This window comes from Nematolebias whitei, chromosome 6 (genome assembly GCF_014905685.2).
Source record: "Nematolebias whitei isolate Nwh7 chromosome 6, NemWhi1, whole genome shotgun sequence".
Classification (NCBI taxonomy): Eukaryota; Metazoa; Chordata; class Actinopteri; order Cyprinodontiformes; family Rivulidae; genus Nematolebias; species Nematolebias whitei.
The window spans coordinates 39,369,476-39,384,480 of NC_056503.1; the positions used below are offsets into that span (position 1 = coordinate 39,369,476).

Below are 15,005 nucleotides of genomic sequence, written 5' to 3' on the forward strand. Positions count from 1 at the left end.
TTATCGTCTTATAAAACTTTTTTTTCTTCAAAAAAATTCTGCTCTATGGTCTATTTTGATTATTGTGTAAAAGTTAGTTAGCAATAAATGAAAATGCAACCGACAAGCTAAAGTGTACTGCAGCAAAAACATGACGTATGCATAATGTGTCATAATGGACACTGTGAGAGCAAAATCCAAAAAAGAGGAAAAGCTCTTTTCAGAAGTCAGAAAACTTTTCTTTTTAAGGTTGCTCCCTTCTTCAGGGGTTGCCACAGCAAACTACCTTGCACAAGATTTGGCAATTGATTTTACGCCAGACGCCCTTCCTGACCCAACCACAGACCATCGAGATACCACAGCCCTCTGTGTGGAGCAGAGAGCTGCCATATAGGGCACCCAGGAGAGCATATGGGGGGACGGGGTTTAAGAGCCTTGCTCAAGAGCCCAGAGGGGGGCAAATGAGGGTGGAGGTAGGTGTGAGCGCTTCACCTTTCCCACCCACATATTGATGTTGATCTGGGGAGTTGAACCCGCAACCATCTAATAACAGGCCCCCCTTTTCTAACCTCTGTGCCACTGCTCCCCTTGTGATAAAACGTATCATTGACTAACCTTTAAGGGCAGCACGGTGGCGCAACTGGTAGAGCTGCTGCCTCTCAGCGAGCAGGTCCTTGGTTCAAACCCCGGTCCAGGGGCCTTTCTGGGTGGAGTTTGCATGTTCTCTCCGTGCATGCGTGGGTTTTCTCCAGGTGCTCCGGTTTCCTCCCACAGACCAAAAACATGCATGTTAGACTGATTGGTAACTCTAAATTGTCCCTAGGTGAGAGTGAGAGAGTGAATGGTTGTTTGTCTCGTTTGTCTCTATGTGTCCCTGTGATGGACTTGCGACCCGTCCAGGGTGTACCCCGCCCCTCGCACAGTGATTGCTGGACATGGGCACCAGCAACCCCTGTGACCCAAAATGGAATAAGCGGGTAAAGATAACGGATGGATGTATGACTAACCTTTAGATATTTCATGACATATATTTTTATTTGTATGTTACTCTTATTATCATTATTATTATTGACCAATATGTTTTAAGCTAAACTACTCTTGGACAAAAATAAAAGAAGCAATGTGAATTTAAAATAACACAATTATTTCATTATTATTACAATATACAGAGCAAAATAAAGTAGTCCCTCGCTACTTTGTAGTTTGACTTTCACAGACTCGCTCTTTCGCAGTTTCTTAAAGTAAGAGTGGACATGACACACAATTGGTTGAATGATGGATGAGCCGCACGATCGGCATGGAATTTTTTAAATTTAAAATAAATTATTCTAATTCGTAAGTATTCCTACTTCACGGTTTTTCATTATCGCGGGTGGACTGAGAATGGAAACCCCCGTGATAAACGAGGGACTACTGTACATGAATGGCATATTTGAATTTCCATAATTGCATAATTGTTTGTCCAAATTATAAGTGCAGAAGTTATTCAAATGTGAATGTATAACTTTTGTTTCGAATAATGCATTTTTATAATGAATATAATTATTCTAAACCCTAATAGTGAAACTTTTACATCTAGTATTTTACATCAAAGCAAATATCACCTAAATTGGGGCATGAATTGAATAATTAAGATTATTTTTAAATGTATTTTATTTGTTGCACACCATCATTAACTCTATTCTACGGATTATTCAACACCTGCAATACTGTTAGACTAATATTGGCACACAAATGTGCTTTATGGACAGTTATAAAATTATTTTGATCACAGAACGTAATGCAGAGAAAATATTATTGTGATAATTTAGAAATGGTGTAATCACACTGTTTGGCGAAGGGCTTCAACACTCAGCACCATTTGCAGTAAACGCAGGAGAGGATGCAATATATCTTATCCGAGGACACAGTGGTTGTAGACAAGCTGTGTTTCAACAGCAAATATTTGGATTTGGAGGCAATGACTTTATAATGCTCTCATTATTTCCCATTTAACTTGATTTTAAGTTAGACGCAAGAGACAATATACATTCACCCACTTGATTTACCAGCTGTTTAGTAGTTGTTTTATGCAGAAGGTTATGATTTTTTTGACTCAACTAGTGCATTTTGCTCTCTAAAAAAATAACCCCAACTTTATCCTGATCAAAGTGGATCAGCTTTAATCGTACTTGAGTTGTATTACACATTTCTTCATATAACCAAATGGCATTGACATTTAGAATGAGTGAATTACTGATAAACTATACTGAGATCCCTTTTTGAGGCTGTTTCATTTTGTAACTGTAGCATGCATCATTAATGTGCTGTAATTGCTGCATTGTTTCTGCTTCCTTCATTACCCTTCATTATTTCTCAAGGACTTGAGCGCAGATTAAACCTCAACCCATCGGGGTTTATACAACTATGAGGGCAGGTGTTTGTGTACATGCGTATGAAAGTTTATGAGTGTCTATTGTTTGTGTGTGCTTGTCTCATTTCTGGACTGGAATAATGAGTCCAGATGAGCTTGTGATAGGCTCTGCAGTGTAGTTCAGCCTCACTCCCCACCTGGCCTGTTCCTATTGGCCTCTCCCTTTATTAGCTTTTCCTCATGCTGGACGCAGAGGGAACAGCTTGGTACCCTCCTCCTCCCGTCACCACTCAAACCTCTCCCAACTCTATTTTCCTGCTAATTACCTTGTTGTACGAGAACCAAATGCTACCTAACGATTCACTTAATTGCAAAAGTGGTACATTAGATATCAAAGGACCTTTTTTAAAAGTCATCCAGTCCCATTCCAAGCGACATTTAAAACTAACTCAACACATCTGTTTTATTTCTGTATCATTTGCATTTTGAAAGGTTAAAACGCTTAGCAAAGCAGAAAAAGTGTGAATTTATAACTCAAGACCTTGTGTCTTTATCTAACTGATGCGACCCTCACGAATGAGTACATATACTTAATGCACATGCAAGCACATACAATACACATCAGAAGGTCTGAATCCAACTTGACACCCAATTAAAACTGTACCTGTTCATTTATGACCATATCTAGTGCACTGTGTATGTGTGCTACTCATCCACCTGAAGAGATGGTCCAAATTAACATTTTTCTTGGGATTCTGTCGCCCCAGGTGAGTCTTGTCACACTTAAATATACACAGATATCCGTGGTGCTAGCAATTTATTCAGCAGCGGTGGCTGCAGCTAGAATTCTTGACAGAGTCTTCAAAATGATTTATGAACCTGCTCATTGACCTAGTTTATGCCAAAAAGGGAAAAAAAAAAGGTGGCACACTCACTTACATGCAGAACAGTTTTATTTGCAACGCACTGAAGTACTGTGCGGTCTGTTTTGAGTTTAGAAAGCTGCATATCCTGCTTATAGCAGGATATTCTTTTTTTTTTTTTGCTGAAAGCAGGTAAATACAGAACAACTGCCAACAAACTCACCACTTAATAATGCCAAAAGTTGCATCCTGACACTTGTTACACGCACCATGGATCCATGAAACACACTCCAAACAATTCATGCATTTGTGAACAATGTGTGCACACTTAAACTATCTGGTTGAAAGATTAAGTACATTAAAGACACAGTAAAGTAAGTCCAATCTGATACGCATTAATAATGCAAAAGATTTTCTCTCTGAGGCCGCCTCTCCTCTTTCCTTTCATTCCACCTCAGCTGAAGCGGTGAGGTCTGCGCAGCTTGAGGTCCAACATGCAGCACTGCTGCTCTGCTCAGTGGACACTGTTGAATCTGTTTTTAAAGCTGCGATTCAATTATCTCACCAGGGTCCTGCTCAACCAAACGTGAACAGAGGGGGGCAAAGTTGGGTTCAATACAATGAAACCAGCGGAACGGCAAAAGAAGAGCAGTAGTTGGAGTGGGGGTGGGGTGCAAGATGTATCATAAAGTTATCTCAACATGGATATAGATTTAAATGTTGCTTCTATCTGTGTGATTAGCTTCGGCTTTACTAGACGGATGTCAGGACCTGATAAAGCTAATCACTGCAGTAAAGGCAATGCAGTGGGACTTAGCACCGCCACCCTTCTTTACAAGATGTGCTTAAAAGAGAGAGCTAGGAAAGAAAACAAGCCATGCATCAAGCAATCAACAAATTGAAAGCCATAAAATGAAACAGTTGTACAAGATGATCGCAGTCCTACAAATTAACATACAATAAAACTGATTGTCATTTTGTGACTGTCCAAAACAAAAAAAACTTGATTTGTGCATTGTTATCATTTCATTCATTGTTTAAGCCTGATTTGCAAAAGTTGAAGCTGTACCCAAGTGCCATCAGACAAGAAAACACTGGAAAAATTGTCAGTCGATCACAAGACCAATCATAGACCAAGACTAATATGCTTGCATGTTCAAGAGGGAGTGTGAAAAGTGAAACAGCGTGATAGCAGAACAGCAGTGGAGCTGTTTCATGAGAACTGCAGCAATGGCTACTTTGTTGCCCTTGGCCAGACATGTGACTGGTTCACACACCATTCCTAAAAGTCAACTTCATCACTTATCTCCTTAATGTTCCTTACATCACATGCCATTAAAACTGAAACAAGTCCCTAAGGTCTTAAAATAATATACCACCCTAATAGTTCAGAGTTGAAATCTGCTCATACTCAGATCATTTATATGAAATAGTTTTACTTTAATACAACTTTGATACAATGTTAGATTGTAATTAATTGACAGACATCACTCTCAGGCTAAAAGAACATAGTTTAATAGACAAAATAACTTCCTGACTCTGCAGTTGTCATGATGATTGTGTTCCAAAAGGCAATGATGGATATACAGCATGAATTCTGGGTGAAAACGATTGTTTCTCTAAACAATAACCGTCATGGAAACAATAAGAGATGGTGCGCTCCAAAATAATCTCTGTCATCTCAGACACTAATTTCACCAGCTGCATTTGAGCATAATTTAGTTTGTGATGGTTAAAAATACCAGAAAATAAATAGCTGCAGAAAAAAAAAAAGTATTGTCACAATGTGGCTTTTAACTGTTTATAAAAGAAGAAAAATATACAAGACAAAATGTCAATGAATTGCTGTCATTGGGAAATGAGTGCACACATATTGAATTAAGTTTTGTGCATAGAAGCAAACAAAAAGAACTAACATAAAATTAATTTATTACAACAGGGAGAGAGCTCCAAAATAGATTTTTTTTTACGAGTGGTTTAACTCTAATATGCATGAGGTCATATTAAACTGTACACTAGCCCTCCTCTAAATTCATACTTGAACTTTGCAAGGCAATTAACTTGTTATTCATAAAATGTCACATCAGGTAAGGTCATCATAAGTAAAACTTTGAAGTTGTACCATAGCAGGTATAGAATGAAGCAGAACTTATGCTGTCACTTACATCATTTACCAAATGTACCAGTGATTTGGTTTTAGTTTAAAGTTGAGGTGGTGAGCTGCACTCAGACAGCTGTTTACGTCATTTTTGACCGAATCTAGTCCTTCTTTGTGGTGCGTCTGGGAAGATCACATGTTCAAGATTATATATAAACTAAGGAGAATCATTTCTGAACTTAATATTAAAACCCTGATGTGCTGATCCCCATCTTGAAAAATTACTTAAAAAATGAGACCAGTGCAAAAGGCCTGTGAAAATTAAACTATCTAGATAGCTTCACTTTTGTTTGAGCCAGGACAGTCCTGGAAACGGTATTCCCTTGGTTTAAAAATAAAATACTCTGAAGATTTCATTACTTTTTCATAAATTTTCATTTATATAGGGAGAGACCTCTGAAAGCAATCAATAGATCAAGCTACTGTCATATAGTTAGCGCCTGGAGGTTGCTGGAAGGCCCTTGGGAGTGCAGCACGTCAGATCAGAAGCAATAACTAACGCTGTCCATTTACATTTCCCAGGATCACAAAATGAGAAGTCCATTGCAATCGTAATCACCTTCAATTACAACAAATATCAATTGAATGAGTCATTTCTTATATTTTCTGTTCAAAATTAAGTCATATAACAAAATAGCAAGTGGTTTGTCTGCTGTAAATAGAAAACCAAGCTCAGCATTTTGCTACACTGAAGATAGATTTGGCAGACAGGCTAAGATTAAAGTTGCTTTCATAATATGAGATCTTGAAAATCGGTCCATAATGCATCAAGCCTTACACATAATCTGTCTTAAAGCACATCTCTAAATCACACAGGACTGTGCTACAGCATAAATCACTTGTAAAAACAACAAAAGGCCACAGAGCCTTTTGAATCCACATTATGGGCAGTTTGAGATGCCTGGGAGAGGTTGCATCGGAATCCCGGATTGAGCTTCCCGGGGTGCTGGGCTCATCTTCAAAGGTAATTTGATCCACAGCTCAGGTTCTGCCTGTCACCAACACAGTTCAGACAGCTTGAGGTAAATGTCCATCAGGAGCCACGCTTGTCATACTACCCCCACTCAGCATGTGAAGAACCCATGTCTGCCATGCCATCATGTCCCTCTCATAGTGACAGCAGCTTTATGTCCAACTCAAAGGTCTGCAGACAACCTAAAACAACTCCCCTGAGCAAAATAGTATCAAATGCATCAAGTTCATGACTGACAAACTCTTTCAGCAGCTCATTCCCTCGCCAAGAAACATCACTTTCAGAACTACTGAAAATCATTAAGAGTTAATAAAAGAGAAGATTGACAGCAAAATGTAATCTGCTTAAAAATAGAGTGTTTATGTCTACCTCAAATTAAATGTTCCTTTATTTGCTAGAATTGCAAAAGGCATTTAATAGACAAGTTTCTATAGGATGTTTGCTAAAATGTAACAGACTATGATTAGTTGAAAGCAGTATTTCAACTAGAACATGACTCAGTTGTTCCTTTATCTAGCCATTTGCTTAAGATATTGTTTCAACAGAGCAAAGGAATTTCAACATGACAGTAAAGAGGAAAAATGAGGAAGAAAGGACTGAAAATATCTTGACTTACATGCTACTTCCAAAGATGCGTTACGGCTGACAGCTTCTCCCAGGTAGTTCCGGGCTACGCAGACATAGGCCCCTTCATCCGGTTTGCTCCGTCGTCCATGAACGATACGAAGGAAGAAAAGTGAGCCGGTGGGAAGCAGCATGCGGTGAGAACGTGGGTCATCTTTGTCAGTTTCCACCCTCTCTCCATCCTTGTACCACTCCACTGTTGGGGTCGGCCGGCCCTCTGCTTTACAGTTGAGAGTGGCAGGCTCCCCTTTGGATACAATCAGGTCCGAGGGGTGCTCCACAATTCGAGGTGGGGAGTCCTCTTGGCGCAGACGAGATCCTGAAGGAAGGAGACGAGCAAATAATTAAAGCACCACCAAAAATATTTTAAACCCCCAAAATTGACCGAAAACAATATTTTGGAGATATATTACTTTGCTTTCTTCCGTGGCTATACAGATCAGAAGAGCAGTGAGAAAAGAGGTGCAAGGCTACACTTTAATTTGTTACTAATCCCCATTTTATAATCGAAGCAAGTTTTAATAAACACGTTTGTCAAACCAGTATAAGAGGTCATCTGCTCAAACCTTTATGTAGGATTGTGAAACTAGTTGGACCCATGGGTGATCAATAAATGAATAGCATACATTAAACTTACATTTAAATATCACACAAGTCATGAGTTTGGGATTCAAGAAAATTCATAATTCATGTCTATAAATATTGGAGTTTAGACTGATGTCAAATTAAATGCTAATCCCTTGTGCTAAAAAAAAACATACAGGCTTCCAGTGAACTCTCTCGCTCTGGTGGCCAACATAATGGTCCCTCAGTCAGATTGCTCTGTTTGCATGTGACCGGGTTTTATCCATATAAATGATGTGCTCTGGACCACACACATTTACATCACGTAGGTCATAGCTATGCAACAATCAAATTGTTTAAAACTGTGCCAAGCCATAACAGATATTTTACAGGGGAGAGGAAATCAGGCAAACTTTTTCAAAAGTTAAACATTTTTTTCTTGCAGTAAAAGTACAAGTCTAGTCTTATACACTACATGAAATGTCCAATTACTAATTGCAGGAAAGTTGGCAGCCACATCCACACCAATCAGTGCTGAAATAATCTTAGAGATAAGCTCTTGCTAAATGCGTTGTTGCACGTGTGCATGTGATTGAGCTGAGTTGATGGCTGTGACCTTCCCCAGAGCAGTGCACAGGGCCAATAGGACAATTCCTGCAGTATAAAGGCCCCATGTTCCACAAAAAAAAAGCCTTTTTGCTTGAGTAAGAGCTAAATTTAACGTGCGATGAAATAAAAACAGAGGAGGTTCCAGGTCCCTGCTCAGTTTGTCTTGTATTTGCTCCACCACCTCCCTTACTTGAATCTCCTGAGGGAGAAACTGAATAAGCTGTACCCTTAAAAATCTATGGGCAAAAGGGCAAGCATGGTTAGAAACTCCCTTATCAGCACAAAATGTACTTAAAAGCCTCTGGCTGAAGCAGATGTGTGCACACACACATGCACATGCAAATGCTGTGATTCTCTCAGCATAAAAGTGCACAAGTCCACCAGTTGTCAGGAATCAAGCATCAGACAGAAGCATATTGACCCATGAACAGGAGGTGGTTTGTTCTCTTTTCTTCCTAATTTGGGCTAATTCCCTCTGTCATTGATTAGTGATTGGGCCTAGTGTCCTTCGCTAACTGGGGCGACGGACAAGGGGTTAGTGCCTGGGTGGTTAATGGTAGCATGTTCTCACTGGTCACAATCTAATCTTACTGGTAATATGTAGAATACTAACTATGCTGCTGGTAGTAAAACAAGTAAACAATAAAACTACAGTATGCAGACAGCAGCTCAGTTCATAAATAGAAACTGAAATAAAGGACATCCATAAATATCCTGATGCATGCTACATAAATCCATAAAGTATGTTCACACTGCAGTTCTTAATGTTAAATTCTTGATTTTTTGCTGAGGTTCTATTATTATTTATTTATTTTGCTTGATGCTTACTTTAGAATTTAATGGCGACTGCCATCAAACTCTTGTTTGAGACATGGTCCAAAGCGACCCATGTGCACAGAAAAAATGGGACATCAAACACAGCACGCATTGATTACGATGATAAATATGACTGCTACAGAGTAGCATATGTGCATCACTTCTGAAGTTGTTCTGTAATCAGAGACAACAAAATTATTACCTGTCATGCTTATTTTGTTCAGTGATTACGTTTGATCTTGCCACTTCGTGTCTACGTTGGTGCAGAACTGCACTTCTCAAAGAGAATAAATGACCTAAAAGTACAGGAAAAACACTAATCTAAGTAGTGACATCATCTTTCTACTTTGTAGTATTAATATGATTGCACACCATCGCCAGCATCGTATGTAGGTGAAGATTCTCAGTCATCCAAGATATAGCAAATAAAAGCGAAAATAAATAAAAAGATGAAGCAACTGGACTTCTATTATGTAGCTGAAAACTTGCAGAGTTCTATGCTTTAAACTGAACAGCAATGGTAAGAATATGCTCAGTATATGGTTTTGTTCACACACCCCCTACTTCCATTATATAAAAGATGGGTGAAATACAATATGGTCATTCACTAAGGTTGCTTAGAAAACATCAAATGTTTCTTGTTTAGCACCACATAGGAAAGTGACCTTCGTTGGATTTGGAAAATCAGGGGTGGGGAGGTGGGGAAAATTGGAACAGTTGAATACAGAGCGTCATAAAAAGATCAGATATGGGTCACATATGGAAAAAATATAAAGTATAAAATTTGTGCCACATTGGCCTGCGGTGTGAATGTAGTTCGACACTCCCCATCTCCCTACATGAAGTGTCAAATGCACATTTATTCCTATCTCATTGAAGCATCTGTTTCTCCCCTTAATCCACAAACCCCACTGGGGTTTTACGCAAAGGCCAGTGCACATGCACAGCACTAAACTGTGGCAGCCCTCTTCGATTTATATCAGTCTAATTTCTTTAAATCCAATTTGTATTCCAATCTACAGCCTTCTAATCACTTAAACCTCGAGTTTCCATCTGTTCTTTTCTTTCCTCTGGAAATGAGCACAGCAGATGACTCTACAATTGTCCTTTCACTGCCAGAGAAAGCAAAGCTTGGTGCACAGAGGACCAGACGTGGCTGGGCAGTGGCCTTCCTGAGTGGAGAGAGTCAGGTGTGAGGGTAGCAAAGGTTAAAAGCACATCCATATGCCACAGACTATAGTCTAAAACTGTCCCATCAATCTCAATACTGCATATGCTCAGCATGTTAACCATGCCAGTTGTTTCAAAGTGAAAATCACCCATAAATGCTTGTGTCTACATGGGTGTGCATATAATTTACATGAACTCTTGTTTCCACATAAATTTGTGCTGCCCAGAAAAAATCTTATAATAATAACAACTTCATGTGCTTCTCCATCACCAAGAAGTCAGATCTCGCCCCTCACAAAACTCAAAGTCAATTCTCAGTTTCCTATTGGGTCCCCTTTCCACTCTCTTTACGGCAAATGGGGCTTCTGTTGCCCTTTTAATGTGATCATTGGTGCTGTGCAATCAAGTGCTCTCTGAGCTGAGGCGAGTGCACTTCACTGGGTCTCAGGGCACACGCTCCAATCAAAATGTGGTGTTTCCCCCTGTCTGCAATAACACCACCATTACTTTTCACCACTGCTGTGCAGTCATCCACTCTTAGCGAAAAGCAGGAACCAGAAAACAAACACAAAACATGGACAGAAAATGAAACCAGGGAGGGGTTAGTGAACCAGGTGATTCTTCTCTGCCTTTTTTTCTTTCAGTCTACTTATGTCAGCTTCACTGAAATGCAAGCGGCTTTGCTTTGCTGTCATCCAATATATTTGTGACATTTGAGCAGATATTCTTTGTTTTGTCATGTTCAGAACAACATTTGTATGACACAACAGAACTAGCATTAAAAACTACTTTCTATGTAACGTTTTGATAAAATTGGTGGAAAAAAATCTTCAATGTTTCCAATAACTGCAAGATATAACAACCTCAGTTACCCTTCGTCTTCGACACTGACCAGAAACCTACAAGAAATCGTTTCTACTTTCATGGTTCCATGTTTATTCATGTGTGCAACAGAAGGTCAGGCCTTTGATGATCTTTTTGTAATTATTTTTATTAGCTCCCAGGAGAAATTCTAGCCCACAAACCAAATCAATACACACACCAGTTTCAAGCAGAGCATAAAAAGAAGAGCTCCCCAAAGAGATATTATTTATTCTGCCAACAGATATTTGCTGATCACAGGTAACCAAGAGCAACCTCAGACCAGGGCAAGAAGCTCCAGTCAGTGAAGCTTCGGAAAACATCAAACGGGATAACCAAGGCCTGGGCCAAGATGTACTAATGCTGCAGCATGAACGATAAAATGGCCGACATTTCAATGGAAAATGTTTTCAAAGCTTATAAACTGAGTAAATATAAAAACGTATACATTTTAAAAATGTTACATACTGTATGTTTCAGACCCATGTTGTTCACTAAAAATATTTTGGCTTTCATTTTTTTTAACCTCCTCCAAGCTATTTCTGCCTTTACCTCCCAGTATCGCTGTTTGTATTTCCCAAGCTCTCCATCCCGTTATATTGTACCCTTAGAAATAGGGTGATAGAATCCATCCATCCATCCATTATCTTTACCCGCTTGTTCCATTTTGGGTCACGGGGGTCGCCGGTGCCCATGTCCAGCAATCACTGTGCGAGGGGCGGGGTACACCCTGGAAGGGTCGCAAGTCCATCACAGGGCCACATAGAGACAAACGAGACTAAAACCATTCACTCTTTCACTCACACCTAGGGACAATTTAGAGTTACCAATCAGCCTAACATGCATGTTTTTTGGTCTGAAACCGGAGTACCCAGAGAAAACCCACGCATGCATGGAGATAACATACAAACTCCACCCAGGAAGGCCCCTGGACCTGGGTTTGAACCAAGGACCTGCTCGCTGAGAGGCAGCAGCTCTACCAGTTGTGCCACCGTGCTGCCCGGTGATAGAATCAAATCTGTCATTTCATCAGGGGCAGCAAAATGCAAGGAAACTGAGGGTGGTGAAAGAATGATGTTACTGGTCATCCATGACTCAGCACTGGCCTGCCGTGACACCTACAAGCAGCTCGCTCTGCACCCAAGATTCATCTTCTTTACTCCGGGCTGTCAGTGACAGCACATTGCACTGAGCTCCATTGCTCCCCAACACCAGACGCACAGCTCATCTCAGTAAGGTGACACTGCAGGAGTCCACCCCAGTGCATCTGGTCAGCCACTCAATGCTGCAAGATTCTCACAGTGAAAACACAGAAAGCGAAATGAATTGTGTTCACAGGTGCAGATAAAATTATTCCACTTCATCTTGTGTTGAAATATATCAAGGGGTTTTGAGCTAGTTAGCTACCAAGCTCACAGGATAGACTCTGTTCCACCCCAGTGCTCTGCATGCCCCCCCCCCCACCCCTTCCAAGATCTATAATCTGAAAGCAAACACAAGAGTAAATCTAAGAGCTCCTCTCAATGCATCCATGCTTGACTCCAACAAATATCAGACAAAATTCCACTCTGAGGGTATTTCAGGCACTGGCAAGGTGGGGGTCATATTGACTTTGAATCTGTGTACCCCCCCCCCCCCCCCCACCGATGGAATATATAAACAGATAAATGTGGGAAACAGAATATGTGATTTTGCTGCAAAGGGCCAATTTACTTGTTTTGCATTACAGGCAGCTTTGTATTAACAAACTACGTTTATTTTCAGTTTTGGTTCCATGATCGGTAGCCACAAGCAGAAGCAGACAATCCTATCCCCGTTGCTGCAGATTTCCTGTCTCAATAGTCCTGAGATTACTGACAAGAAGCAAAAAAGACTGAAGGAGAAAAGGAGGACGTGGGAACAATTTGAACCTACTTGTAGGGAATGTGCAAAGTGTTGATAAAGAGTGCTACTTGCTATATGGTCTGATCAGTGTATGGAGATTAGCAGTGGCTCTGCTGGTCTGTCAGGAGACTGGCAGGGACTCGAAACTGTTTGATGCAGATTAAATGATTTCCGATGCCGGGACCACTCGAGCATGCAGCTCTCTGCACCGCTCTTTTTATAGTCCTTTTTGTCCCCCCTGCAGGTCCTTTTCACCAACACAAGTTAGGCTATTTACTTTTCTGTCTCTTATCATCAATCTCTGCCTATAATCTTCATATCACTGACACATTGTTCTGTGTTAAATTCAACATTTCCATAAACTGTTTGGAATGGTCGTTTTCCCTTCTTGCTTCCCGGCGACAAAGAACACCTGTACTGGAAGTAAAATCTGCATAATTCACTCATGCATGATCATCAACAGAAAACTATCACAAGAGCCTTTGATTCTGTAAATGTGCAATGGAATTAGATAAGCAAGCAGCAGTGTTTTGTTGATATGTTCAAGATATTTTGTTATGTTCACATAAATGCAAACACAGCTGGCTCAAAAATCAGATTATTTTCAAATGTGAGAACCCTCCTGGAGTTCCTACTGAGGGAAGTGCAATGAAACATAAGGCATCCCCCTCAAGCATTTTAATCTCTTTACCTGCATTGCTGAGTTGCCACCACAAATTAAATAAATGGAAACAAATAGGTGCGTTATTGCTAGGGTGGAGGAAAAAGCCTTCAGGTATCCATGAGGTTCATATTTATTCATGCGACCTCATGGATACCTTCAGCATCCATCTCCTCCATGAGAGGTGATAACTGAAGGTGTTATGTGTGTTGACCTGAGGCGAACACACTGCAGCTTGCCTGCAAACACCTCCAGTCTCTCCGGCCATGCTTAAACCCAACACACGAGAATGTGTGGAATAAAAGCTGTAATCACAATCCAGACGGACTCACAAAGCAGAGCAATCAAAAAGCTCTCACAGCTCACCGTTTGATTTGATTTTTAAGAAGGAAAACAGCAAGTTCGGATGAGATGTATTAAATTTCTATACCACAAGACACTTCATGTGGTCCTTCTTATGGGTACAGGGGTCAAGGGTGAGAGAAACGGGTGCTTGAACAGGTCATTCAATTTACTCAGGGCCATATAATGGAGCTGACACGAAACAAGTCATTGACGTTATTAATACTGGTCACAAACATTCACCGAGCACATTTCATGATTCTAGACCTTGGGTAAAGACACATTCAACAATAAAACTTTTACATCAAAGCTGCTCACACCAGATCTCATTAAATATACAGTAAATCAACTCACCGCTGGTCATGGTAGCTCGGCTTACAAGGAAGTGAGGTACAGTTTTTGTTTGTTTTTCTTTATGTTTTTTATATTATTTTACAGCATGAATATAATAAAATAAAAACTGTAACACTGACTTTCTTCTTCACATTTATTATTTGTGAAATTATGTATTTAGCTAAATAGTTTTAGATGTTCAACAAGGAATGTAAGTAAACCTGAATGTTTTTTTTTTAATGCTAGACAATGTGTATAAAGTGAGAGGTAGTTTTCTTTTTTCTTGCTTCTCTGAGGTCATGCAGAGTGATGAATCCTGGCGAGCAGAAGGAATACATTTTTCCACCACCAGAAGCTATGGCGAAGTCAGGGGGTGGCCAGTGGTGCTTAGAATACAGGGAATCTTTGACCACCCCACTGGCAACCCCAATCACTTGAGAAAACTACCATATACTTTTAAGCAATAAAAACTGGAAAGAATAGTTTCCTCAAACAATCTGAGTTGTAAGTTTACATATACAGCATACTTATTAGGTGGTGGCCATCTTGTATTTTGGCAACCCAATCAATGGGTTTGCATGAATCCCACGTTGCTTGTTTTTCAAGTTATGAAGGCCACAAGACGAACAGACAAATGAAAGGCATTTCCATTTACCCTTTTTGATCAGCAACAGGAAAAACAAATTCAAATTTAGTTTAATTTAAATATTATTACTGATAATATTTTGAAGAAATTTACAACCTTAGGTAATTTAGAAAAATCAAAGCAATTTAAATCCACCACAGGAAATGATATAATTAGTTATATATATATA

The 15,005-nt window shown here is 39.9% G+C and overlaps 1 protein-coding gene across 1 annotated transcript in view; it reads right to left on the reverse strand.

Moving 5' to 3' along the window:
• Positions 1-6,883: 6,883 nt before the first annotated feature.
• LOC119410949 (roundabout homolog 2-like) overlaps positions 6,884-15,005 on the reverse strand; it is a 12,063-nt gene continuing 3,941 nt past the window's right edge. The window contains exon 2 of the mRNA XM_037677868.1: positions 6,884-7,269. Coding sequence (XP_037533796.1) covers positions 6,884-7,269 — 386 coding nt within the window. The remainder of the gene's footprint in view (positions 7,270-15,005) is intronic.